This window comes from Natrix helvetica (assembly GCF_964273705.1).
Source record: "Natrix helvetica genome assembly, chromosome: Z".
Lineage (NCBI taxonomy): Eukaryota > Metazoa > Chordata > Lepidosauria > Squamata > Natricidae > Natrix > Natrix helvetica.
In genome coordinates, this window is record NC_138554.1 from 30,044,968 (window position 1) to 30,057,726 (window position 12,759).

Genomic DNA, 12,759 nt, shown 5'->3' on the forward strand with positions numbered 1-12,759 from the left:
CTGAAATTATCCAGACATGCCTTAAGAAAATTACTCAGCTGAAAACTGCCAACGTCTTTTCTGTCTTCTTCAATAAATTAATTAGAATTTTAAAAAATAGGATTATCTTTTTTGTCTTCCTCAGTTGGAGTCTCAATATGTGGCCATCAGCTACACATAGAAGTGGCTTCCTCACATCCTCTAATCTGCCAGGTAAATTGAATGTGATTACCAGTTAGTAAACAACCAGTTGTGTTCTGTTTAAAAATATGTCAGGTAACCTTAATTTCTAAGGTGATTTCCAGCTGACAGTCTATTATTATCTTTGTAGATCAATTGGTGGCTTTGAGGTTTGAGAAGAGATATAGAGTGCCTGCAATGAATTTGGTCTTTGTGTCCAAATTAGCATTAACTTTGCTCTGGGCCCAGCCAGATAGTGAGTTAACTATCTTCTTTTTGTTATTTTCCACACCCCAGTGCCTTTGAAAAGCATTTCTGTGGATGTCATTATACGAGGTTTCGTGGCTGACGTAGTATCAGAACTCCAGTACCAGAATGAGGAAAAGAATCCAGTGGAGGCCACCTTTGTCTTCCCTCTGGATGATGAAGCTGCAGTCTATGCCTTTGAAGGTCTCATTGGTGGGACACGGATTGAGGCCCAGATCCGAGAGAAGAAGCAGGTACAAAGCAATACAACATTTAGGGATTTAGAGGTCATTTTTGTGAAGCCAACAGAGGTTTCATTTATGCACCCAAATTATGTATCTAGAATGTTGCTCCTTAGAATCAGCTTGTCTAAATTTTTCTTTTTTACAGATTCTTTCTTTAGTGGGTCTTAGTATATTTTCTTAGTTTTTACAATAGTTGGCAGTTTTTAAGTGGTGAATATATTTTTTATCAATTTGGAAAGAACACTGCTGACTGCTAAACAGTATGCTTTTAGTCTGATCTTAGGTGGGCTGTGAATGCTACTTTTACAATCGCTGTACTAATTTTTCCTTGTTTAATATTTTTTCCTGAGCTGTTTATATTGCAGTATTTATTCATAGCCATCTTAGGTTTTAGAAAATAACATACATACATATATTGTTTTTTTTCTTTACCCTTGCATTTCCCTCCCTTCTTTTCCATTATCATTGTTATATATCTTCAACATACTCTGGGTCATTCCCACAGCAACACCATTTAAAAGATAATTTAAGAGATTTAAGTCTTTCTGAGAGAATACAACATTTACCTTTACTTCACTACTAAAATGCATTGTTTGGATGTATTCTTATTTATACTTTTCAGTATTTGTTAATAGTGTGCCTTGAATTGTTGTGTCTGTTCTAAACTGTTATTAATATCTCCAAATGAAGGTGAATATACAGTTTCCTATTAAAGCTCATTAAGATGATCTTTTGTATTGTTTCTGTAATTTTCTCTTTTAATTACGGTTTCCTATTGTTTTTAAGGCTTACCTGTATACAAAATGTTCTAAAGGATTGAATGGATGTACCAAAGCAAGACAAATGTATTGCATTTCTTCCCATTCCAGAATTTTAAAATAAAAGTATCATTGACTTTGCCTGAACGTGCTACTAATTTTCTTAATATGCAAAACCAATGAAATTACCCCCAAAAGACAAAAGCCTTGCTATGAGTTAGGCAGTGTATTGTTATTTCTTCTTTCTCCATCTTCTTCAACACAGGCAGAACAAGAATACGAAGATGCCGTGAGCGAAGGCCACCAGGCTTTCCTGCTTGAGAGAGAAGAAAATGCCAGTGACATTTTCACGTGCAACCTGGGCAATCTTCCTCCTGGTGGGGAAGCCACACTGAAACTGCGCTACGTTCAAGCGCTAGCGGTGGAACCAGATGATGCCGTCCGTTTTGTCCTGCCAGCTGTCTTGAACCCCCGCTATGTTCCTGCAGGTAACTAACTATATGCCCAAGTCCAGCATGGAGTCCCCAAAGCAAAGCCTCCAAAAAGCCCCTTCGCTGCCCTCCCTGCTCAATGGTGTCAAGCACTGGGACAATTAACTCAGCTTCATCCTAAAAACCGACAGTTGTGGCTGGACTCATACGAGACATGAAGGCATAATGTGCAATGCTTACATAGGAGTTGGCATGTTCTGTACATTATTTGGGGATGTACAGCTAGCAGTGTTTCAGTCACATTAGGCAAACACAGGTATAGTTTGTCATTAAAACGATAAACTCTTGAAGTAAGAAGCTTGAGAAAGAGGTATGCCACCATTGACCCTTTCTATTTAATTTTACCATTTTCTTTATTTTTACTAGTGTATACAGTTCAAAATGATGTGCAGTTACTAGACCAGACTTTTGCATGATGGTGCCCTCCAGATGAGTAGAAGAAGGTGCAAAGAACTTGGGAGACCTTCAGCTATCACATCCCATTATTTTCCTTTCCAAATTAAAAAGAAATACTTATATAAAGTGCCTTTCTTCCCTTCCTATTTTCTTCTCACACCATGTTCACGAAGTAGGCCAAGTTTTGCAGGCTGACACATCCTCCAATTTGAGTAGGATTTCTTGTGACATCATGGACACTTCTTTTTCGTGCGAGGAGCACCGTAGTTTACCATTGGTTTCTTCAGTGGTAACCAAGTAGTAATCATATCCCTCCCTGCGTAGCTTTGGAGTCCAAGCAAAGCATCTGCTGGAATCCAAAATCAGAGTGAGGATCAGTCTTTGAACCTGGACTGTCTTGACCCAACCTATCATGCTTTAACTGCTGTCCTGGTGCCCCAGATTCATGTAGCTACCCTCTCATCCCCACAGCAGCCTCTCCACTTTCTATAAGCAGACTTTCAAACATGATTTCTCTTAGCAGGTTCAGAAGTGGGATTTGTTAATATAGTACATGTGCTTAAAGAAGATCTGCCCTACACACTCAGCCTCAGTGCCAGGTTGGAGTCCCCCTATGGCATCAACCGTGTAGAGTCAAAATGCAGCCTAAATCCTCTGCAATATATGACGGAGGACCACACTACTGCACAGGTAGATCTGCTCCGATCAAAAGAGAAATAATTCTTTATACAGTCATTTATTTTTAACAAATGCAGTTCAGCCGTACAATGCCATGTATTACAGAAAGAAATATCAAATAACTATGAAAATGAAATACAACATGCTTTTTTTGGGGGGGGAGGAGGAATTGGCTATTGTGAATGCTGGCGTATCATTTTCACATATGTCACAAATTCACCATTATTAGTCTAGAGCAGGGGTGGGGAACTGTGGCTCTTTTGCGACTTGTGGACTTCAACTCCCAGAATTCCAGAACCAACATAGCTGCCTCAGGAATTCTGGGAGTTGAAGTCCACAAGTCGCAAAAGAGCCACAGTTCCCCACCCCTGGTCTAGAGTCTACAGCAGTGTTAGAACTGCAACCTGCAAGCACTTTGGTTTCACTTATCTTCCCAAAGGTCTGCTTGGCTGAAGGACACCAGTTTGACCGTGATGTGGAACTGCTTGTATATTATGAAGATGTTCACAAAACTAGTGCCATTTTAGAGACTGGGAAGTCTGGAGCTGCCCCAGGTGAGCAAAGTTCAAGAATTTGTGCCTCTCCACTACAGTTCTCCATTCTCTATTAGCATGCCTCTCAGCAAGCAGCATCTGAAGGAACGTAAATTCTCCATCTTTGGCATTAGGTTATCATGTGTGTGAAATGGAGTGTTACTGAGAATTGGAAAAGCCCTGCCTTGAGTGAAAATGCTTATTGATGTCATTTCCTCCTACAAAAATATAGGTTCGCTAATGGGGGACCCAGCTCTTCTGCTGACCCTGTACCCCAACATTTCAGTTGTCAAGCCAGATGATAGTGCTGTTGGAGAGTTCATCTTCCTGCTAGATCGCTCTGGCAGCATGGGTACCACCTTGGCTAACAATTATGGGTCACCATCACGCATTCAGAGTGCCAAGGTATCTTATGAATGGATTTATAGGTTGAAATGGCGATTTGTAGTCTACTACAATTATAAGTTTAAGTACAGTGTTTTCACTCTATTCTTAGGATTTTCCTCAAGCTGCTCAATATGATGTCCCTGGTCCTTTCTTTTTTTAAAAAACAAAACCCTGAAAAGTAGATCAAACTCAGTGACTAAATAAATTACAAAATGAGGCCTGGGAATGAAACCTGAAATCTAAATCACTCCTAATCCAGTATCCAGAAACAATGGATTTTGTAAAATTAAAGAAAAGTAGACAGGATACTTTAATATAACTGGAAACTAACTCAGGATGTTTATTTAACTCTGCTCCATCTCAGGAAACCCTGCTTTTCTTGCTAAAGAGTCTCCCTCTGGGGTGCTACTTCAACGTCTATGGCTTTGGCTCTACTTATGAATCATTCTACCCGTAAGTTTTAGAAATTGCTTCTTGTCAGACTCTTTATCTTTTAACTTCTCCAGTTTTTACTTATTTATATGAAGTATTCCTGGAAAAATAAGATTGTTTGTTTGTTTGTTTTTAAATATACCAAGTTAAAAGGGATGTCAGCACAAAAAAATTGGTCTGACCATGACTGAAGCTAAATTTGATTGAAATCTAAAGAAACGTACGTACATTAAATCAGCTTGTCATTATCCCTACATATTCAATGATTTCCCCTTCTAGTGAAGTGAAAGTTATAATTGGGTGGAAAGTGCTAAAAGGTTCTTGGAATGAAACCAAAGCTTTGGGGAGCCTGCATGTAACCTTGAGGTCTCATTCTGGACCCCAGATCATGCGTTGTGGTATTGTCTTCTTTGGTCTTGTTGGTGGTTAACATACACCCTTTGTGTCCCCAGTATTGAATTCGAGAGCCATAAATACACTGATGTGGTATAGAGGAATTGCATGATTCTTATGGATATAGGAAGTACTGTATATGAAGGGTAGTTTGGGGAAACTTGGCTGAGCTTCATCCTTTGGCACCTTCTGCAGGCAAAGTGTGGAGTACACCCAGGAAAGCATGAGCACTTCTATCCAGCGTGTGAAGGAGCTGGATTGTAATTTGGGAGGCACAGAGATTATGGAGCCCCTGAAGGCCATTTACAGCCAGCCGTGCCTTGAAGGACATTCTCGACAGGTATTTAAAGTTATAACAAGGTTATGTTCCCTTTCATACAGAATCAAGAGTAAGCACATCCACAAAAAGATTTACAATAAAAGTGTATAGTAATATTCACATTCAGAAGTATGAAGAGGAGAATTTGCTATAGGTTGTAGATATTTTATATATACAGTATATGCTCATCATGTAATTTCCTTTCAAGATAAGTAAATTCATGCAAAAGGAAGGAAGAATAAAAGCATGAGAAACAGAGAGCAAAGTTTCTTGTTTGAAAACCACTTAGGAGTTTTGAAACAATTGTGCAATATTTTGAACTTACGTGATCCATTGGAGTCCAAGAATGAATGTGTGGTGACTGGTGAGTTATCTATATAGAAAAAACGGTCTAGAGAATCAAGCATGGGTTAAATTCAGCCAATTAGCCTAGAGACTTGAGTTGAAAAAAGCCTTGACCACGCCTCTCTTGCCTTCCAGAAACCAGTTTTTTTAACTCAGTCTAGCCTGAGAGATATATTCAAGATTTTCTCCAACTCAGTTTCAATGTTAAGGCAATTAATCCATTTTAGAAGCTCTGCTTTTATATATATATTGCTTTAAGTATAAGCCTACTCATACAGATAAATGAAAGAGCAATTCTAAATCCAAGATGGATTTGATTATTTATAATAAATGAGTGAAAGACTTAGTGAAGGATTCCATACTTCCATACAAGAAGACATTCTGTAATGGGATAAGCATTATTTTTGTAATGTCAAGAAGGAATTTTTGGGAAATGGCAAGGGAAAGAAAGGAAAGAAGTGAAAACTGGAGTAAAAGTAGAATGACTGCAGAAAAAAAAATACAAAATAAACTATTAAAAATACCATTAGGAGATTGGTTAATCTCCCAGCAGAATCAATGGAAAATGGACCAAAGAAAGAATATGTGAAAGTTCTTTGCAAATGAATGAAAACAATTTTGTTATCCAGTACCTTAGAAATACATAGTTTTATGTTAAAAGCTAGTATTAAAAGATGATTGATAGAATGGCGAAACAAAAGAAATTGTATATAAGGAAAAATGCTTTGGACAGAACACTAAACAAAGAGAGAAGGGTATTGTGTAGTGTACATATAAAACAAAAGAAAGAAAATTAAGTTTAAAGCAAGCAGTAGGGAAGCGCTGTGAATTTGATGGAAAGAACACAACAGAACAACAATGTGTGCACAGCCAGGAGTCCACTCTACAAAGAATGGTGCCCACTGTATAGAGAATCAGTTCTGATTAAACAGAGCTTTGTTGTTTTCTAGTCCTGTCATCCTTTGAAACTAGCCATAAGTTCTTATTAAATTTCTTCTCACCTGCTTCCAAATAGTTTGGTGGTTCAGGCTGGACTTCATGTCTCTCACCATTTTCACAGATCTTTGTGTTCACTGATGGAGAAGTGAATAATACAAATCAGGTCATTGGTGAAGTTAGGCGTAATAGTGGCTCCCATAGGTAAGCGAAGAAAGAAAAATTATTTGATGTTTATTTTTCTGGCTTCCATCAGCTTCTATCCTCTTCTCACCTCTCCCTCCCTCTCTTTCTCTCCCCCTCCCCGGTCCCAAACAGGTGCTTCTCCTTTGGCATTGGGGAAGGGGCTTCCACGTCCCTGGTCAAAGGCATTGCTCGAGCTGCTGGAGGCAGTGCCGAATTCATCACTGGCAAAGAACGCATGCAGGCTAAGGTGAGGTCTTTTCCTGTTCATATGTTTGAGCTCTGCTGTATGTCATTGGCATGTAGCTACAGGATTTAGCGTCTTTTAAGCTGCCACTTAATTGCCAGAACTGAAGAAGCTTCTTGGATGAGAAGTGAAATGTTTTCAAGGACAAAACAAAGCCCAGTTGCTTTTTGGGAGGGGAAAAAAAGCACCTTTTGGACAATCGTAACCTGGATGATTGAGAGTCTCCATAGACATGGCCACTTAATTATTTAAAAGTTATCGATAAAAGAGAACATTTGTAGATCAGGGTTGAACTATAGGGTCCTTGGCACTCTCTGAACTTGTAGGTTTATATCAGCTGTAGCAGCTTAATATCTTTGAGAAAAAGGGAAAGGGAACATCAGAAATTACTTTACATCAGGGCTATCAAACTCCCAGTCCACGGGCCAGATGCGTCACACATGCTGGCCACGCCCATGCCCGGTTTAGCGAAGGAAAATACGTCACGTGACACTGCCGTGACCACATTACACATTACATAGATGCAGTTCTTTGGTTCGGACAAGAACTAATGAGAAATCCAGTTGTTTATTTTAATTTATAATGCCTATGTTGTGGCTTATTGGCTGCTGGCCCCTCCAGCAGCCAAATCAGAGGAGGAGGAGGTGTGGGAGTCAGGGTCAGTATCAGGGCAACCTGGGAGCTCTGAGGGGGAAGAGGGAATGGAGCTGGCAGAGAGAGAGAGGCGGAGCCTGGGCTATCTGTCATCCCTCGGATTGAGAGTCAACAGCCCCCTTCGTCTGGAGGTGGCTGATGAAGAAGAGGAGGAACAGCTGGGTCCAGTGCTTGACGTGCAGCTGCACAGAAGACAGAGAAAAGGAGAGCAGTGGAAAGCCATGGGCCAATCCTGGGGAAAGAAGTGCCACCACTGCTAGCAAGGCCCCACCCTAGCTCTGGGGATAAAAGGCGAGAGGCAGAGATGAATAGGTGTGGCAGAAAACTATTTATATTCCGGACTGACTGACTTGTTAGCCTGCGAGAGAAACTTTTTGCAGTTTGTTGTGTTTGTGGAGGAGGGTCAGAACAGCATATTCTTCATGAAGCACAAATACAGGAACGTATTTTGGGTTAGTAGATATATATACTTGTCTTCTTGTTATTTGGAAGATTTGGGAATTAATCACAAGATTATTATGACATAGCTGTCCCTAGATTAAAAAAACCCAGATGGGATGAAATCGTATCGGTATACTAAGGAAATATCTCTGAAACATCTCCTCAGTGGGGAACATTTTATTTAGTATTAATTAAAGTTGGAAGATTTAATTCATAGGATCATAAAAATGATTATTTAGGCCAATGAGTCTAGTGTCCGTTTAAGAGCAGAAACCCAAATTAAAGCATCCTAATTTGTTTCACTCCATCTGAACACATCAAATGAATGGAAGCCTAGTTACTTCTCTAAGTAACTGGTTCCCATTGAACTGTTCTTATTATTAGAAAGTTTAGTCTGACTTTTAACCAGAATCAGTCTTCTTCAAATTAAGTCCGCTATGCCTGTGATGGCGAACCTATGCCATGCGTGGCCAAAGTGGCACACGAAGCTGTGCGCCCAGCACAGACAAGCTTGCCTGTTTGTCTTCAGGGTTTCTGGAGTGCCTGCGCATGCGACAATCAGTTGTCCTTCGCATGCATGGCAGTGCTGAAGACCAGCCTGTGCCTGAGCGCCAGCCAGCTGATTGTCAGGTACGCATATGCGCCAGAAGCCGGAAGTTCGGCTTTTCTGGAGCACGATCCTTTCTTGCACACAGCAGTGCCAAAAACCAGCCTGTGCATGTACACCGGCCAGCTGATCGTTGGGCATGCATGCGCTCTAAAAACCGAAAGTTCGGCTTTTCTGGAGTGTGGCCCTGATGAGCATGCACATGTGCAACTTTTTCACACAACCTTTTTGGCACTCAATGGTGAACCGAAAAAGTTTGCCATCACTGCACTATGCCATATCCTGCATTCTGGAATAAGATCATTAATCTTGTTTGTTTGTTTATTGAATTTATATCCTTCCTTTCATTTAGGAGCTCAGGGCAATGAGTTTATTTATTTATTTAGAAGTTTTTAAGGTCATGCAATTCATTATCAACTCTGCAGTCCCTTTCAGGAACCCGAAACAATACATTGTTGGTCATCTACAAACAGGATCTTGCCAGATTAAAGCAACTATCTGCATAACTATACAGATGTCTACATCTATATCTATAGAGATGTAGATATATTCTGTGAATTGTTAGAGCAGGTCCCTCAAAGTCCAGAAGTCATTTGGGTGTGGGTGTGGGTGAAGCAGAATAGAATATCTGGTTTAGCCAAAGCTTTGATAGTTTTTTAAGACACCATTTCATAAGCTGAAAACTAGAGCAGTAACAACCTTAACATTTTCAAAGCAAATTTTGTCTTTTATTTCTCAGAGGATTCTGAAATCTTATGTTGCTTTTTCATAAAATTCCTGTTTCCTGCAGGCTTTGCAAAGTCTGAAGAAGGCCCTTCAGCCAGCAGTGTCGGGGATCTCTCTGACCTGGAAGCTGCCTTCTGGCCTTGAGGCCAACCTTGTGGGGTCAGGCCCTCAGGTCATTTTCCAAGGTCAGCGCTGCCTCATCTATGCCCAGATCCGGGGCCAACCTCAGGCAAGTGATCCACCTGAGGCCCACCAACCTGAGAAATCCTCCGTCACTCTGTGGACTGTGCCTTGCGCTGGCTCAGCTAAGGGTACTCAGTTGCCCTTCCTTCACAGCTCTAATCCCAGAATGTCCTGATTCTTAGAAGAAAAGCATTCCCTTATTTTCCCCTTCCTTCCTTTTGTTTTTATACAGACGTCAGGCTCCATGGAAGGGACAGCTGTCGTTCAGTATAATTTCCAAAATGAGACTCCGACAGAAACAATAAAGTTCTCATTCCAACTTGAGAAGACAGAAAGGTAGAACCCAGAAGCCTTCCTTCGAGGTGGAACCCAAGTCTGAACAAACCCTTTAAAAGAGGCACATGAGTGTGTCGGTGGGAGCACATTCAAGTTATTTCTCTGAATCCTGAAGCAGATGCCTCTTTTATTCAGATTCACAGAGTTTCTTCATGAGCTGCTCCCAGCTATCTCTTCACACACGGTGCAGCCAGGAGTAGCTTATGAACCAAGAAAAAGATGAAGCTGTTTTGTTGATTCAAAGAGAGGTGCTTTTCACCTAGCAGAGTCGTTTCCTCTTGGAGATAGCATGTCCTTTGTATGTTAAGCCAAATGAAAGTAGGAAGCCATCACCTTAATCAGCTTTATTGCTTAGATGTATGTGTGTGTGTGTCATCTCTTGCCCCCTGGATTCATATCCTTTAGCCAAGAGATTTGGCTGGATTCATAATTGTTCTGGCAGTTTTCAGAATGAAGACGTAGTTAAGGAGACATTGGTTGACTAAAGCTGAACAGCCCAAGCCAATGTAAAACAAACCATATGTGTGTTCTTACATGTTACTTCCAAGTTACAGAAATGCTCCCCCAGGGGTACATTCAGGCTCTGCTTTTTTTTTCTTTTCAGAGAAGAGACAATAAAGATAAGTCTTTTTAGCCTAGATTTTTCAGCTTCTCAAGTTAAAATGCAAAACAAGTAGTTAAGTATTAACTTTTTCCTATATTTACTGGGCAGATAACCACAATATAGAAGGAACTGAGAATCAATGAAGACTTTGATGTAATGGCAGCCCTTTCTCTACCTATCCCTCCCCTTTCTGTGCAGGCTCCCTGTTCACCGTCTTGCAGCTCAGGCGCTGTTGCAGGAATTAGAAGAGGACAAGGAGAAGGTGGAAGAAAAGCGGGTTCTGGCGCTAGAGACAAGCCTGAGCTCTGGGGTGGTGTGTTCCCAGACAGCTTACGTGGGTGTGAACACAGAGCTGGGCAAACCGATTCAAAGACCTCTCCTCCACCGAGATATCCCGCTTTCATGTGAGTCAGGAGCCAAAGATGGCGAATAAGTCCCAGGCCTTGAGTGGCCGTTGAATCAAATGGGGGTCAGATATGCAGCTGAGTTTCTCCAGATAGTCTGGAGTCTTGCCAGGGGGAACTTAAGTTAAAAAGCCCCATTGCTCCCTGGATTTTAGCAGCCCAGCAATTTGCAGAGCAAGTGGCAGCTATCCACTCTTATTGATTGCTAGGTATCATCCACATATCATATTCTTACAATGACCTAGCTGGATTGCTGGTTTTCTATTGCCTTCCTGTTAGGCTGTTGGATTTTTTAATATCTGAATAGGAATTATTGATTGTAATATTATAGAAATGAATACAGTACAGGTGGTCAGGGACTTAACAACCATTTCTTTATGACCATTTGAAGTTAACAATAGCAATAAAAAGTGACATATGACTAATTTTCACACTTACAACTATTGCAGCATCCCCATGTTCATGCAATCAAACTTCAGGCGCTTGACAACTGGCATATATTTATGACAATTGGACTGAACCAGGATCATGTGATCACCATTTGTAACCTTCATAGCCAGCTTCAGATAAACAAAATCAATGGGGGAAGCCAGATTCACTTAATGACTGCATGATTCACTTAACTGTGACAAAAGATGTCATAAAATGGGCCAAAACTCAGTTAAAAACGATCCAGATTGTTGGGAGCAATATGCTGACGCTTTAGACCACTTAGAGAGGGCTGTAAAGCTCTGTGAAGCAGTGTATAAGCCTAAGTGCTATTGCTATTACCCCTATACTTCTACATTAGACCAGGGGTGTGACACTCAAGGCCTGTGGGCCGGATCCGGCCCGTGGGGTGCATGGTGCCTCTGCCAACAAAAATGGTCGAAAACAGCATCCAGCAGCACTCTGATGGCTGAAAACGGGCTTCTCAGGAGGCCAGTTTTCAGCTCGTTCTTGGCCAGCAGAATGCTGCAGGAGACCATGAAGGGTGAAATTAAAGTGTGGGGGCAGCGCACACACACACCCCACATACCCAATTTTGGCCGGTAGAGTGCCGCAATAGGTGTCCATCCCATGTCCCCCCCCCCGCTCCCTGTTGCCCCCCCCCCACCAGCCCGTGGAGGAGAACTACAATGCTGATCCAGCCCTCGAAGAAATCCAGTTTGATACCCCTGCATTAGACCATCTCATCTTTCCTTCCATCCTCCATTTCTAGGAATCTTTCTGACTTTCTCTTGTAAGAAGCTGCAAATATTTCTGGAAACTTATCTCCATTTTGGGGAGGGGACAAGGGCAGCTTTTTAGTGACTTGAGGTTGCATTTCATAATTAATGGCTGTTAAAAGAATTGGGCAATGGTGAATGAAGCCACATAAAGCATGTAAAGACAGCTGAACTCCCCATTTTCCCAGGTTATAGAGAACTACAATCTGGGGTCATTCTAAGAAGTACATGTGTGTATTTGTGCCTTTATGTCATTGTTGACTCACGACTATTGGCTGTTCAAGTCCTTATCGTTTTCTTCGCCAAGTTTCAAAAGTGATTTGCCATTGCCTCCTTCTCAGGGCTAAGAAAGTGATTGACCCAAAGTCCCCCAGCTGGCTTTAGGTGGGACTAGAACTCGTGTCCCCTGGTTTCTAGACATTCTAAGAAGTAAGATAGATAATCCAGGCTTCCAGTAGTTCTCAGGAAATTTTTCCATATTCCAGCCTCAGGGTTGCTGTGTAATTTACCCTGCATTTGCTGGGATCTATGCTAGCATTTCTTAACCTTAGTAACTCTAAGATACTGTACGTAGATTTCCACCTGACTAGTTCAAGTCCACAGTTTAGAAATACTGATTTAGTCCATCTACAGTTCATGGAGGAATAGGACACAAAGAGAAGGAAAAATTAATCTTGACTTAATACAATTTCTATTGAAATTATGTTTTCCTGTGTTCTGTTTTACTTTGGAATGTCTGCAGTCATGAAGCTAGCAAACCTTTCCTGCTCTGCAATGGCATCACCACCTGGAGGATTTGGTCATTTTTCACTTGGTTGCTGTCCTCCCAGGCTAGGTAATTCATGTTG

At 41.2% G+C, this 12,759-nt stretch overlaps 1 protein-coding gene across 4 annotated transcripts in view; it reads left to right on the plus strand.

The window, feature by feature from the left end:
* Positions 1-12,759, plus strand: part of VWA5A (von Willebrand factor A domain containing 5A) — a 35,919-nt gene that overhangs the window by 1,654 nt on the left and 21,506 nt on the right. For 3 of the 4 annotated variants that reach the window (XM_081932469.1, XM_081932471.1, XM_081932470.1), the window contains exons 2-15: positions 125-192; positions 457-659; positions 1,674-1,896; positions 2,816-2,985; positions 3,413-3,527; positions 3,739-3,911; positions 4,258-4,346; positions 4,914-5,058; positions 6,443-6,522; positions 6,637-6,751; positions 9,241-9,405; positions 9,592-9,695; positions 10,498-10,703; positions 12,654-12,746. In XM_081932469.1, coding sequence (XP_081788595.1) covers positions 138-192; positions 457-659; positions 1,674-1,896; positions 2,816-2,985; positions 3,413-3,527; positions 3,739-3,911; positions 4,258-4,346; positions 4,914-5,058; positions 6,443-6,522; positions 6,637-6,751; positions 9,241-9,405; positions 9,592-9,695; positions 10,498-10,703; positions 12,654-12,746 — 1,936 coding nt within the window. In that variant the 5' untranslated portion in view covers positions 125-137. The remainder of the gene's footprint in view (positions 1-124; positions 193-456; positions 660-1,673; positions 1,897-2,815; positions 2,986-3,412; positions 3,528-3,738; positions 3,912-4,257; positions 4,347-4,913; positions 5,059-6,442; positions 6,523-6,636; positions 6,752-9,240; positions 9,406-9,591; positions 9,696-10,497; positions 10,704-12,653; positions 12,747-12,759) is intronic. The other variant, XM_081932468.1, reaches the window with a different exon arrangement.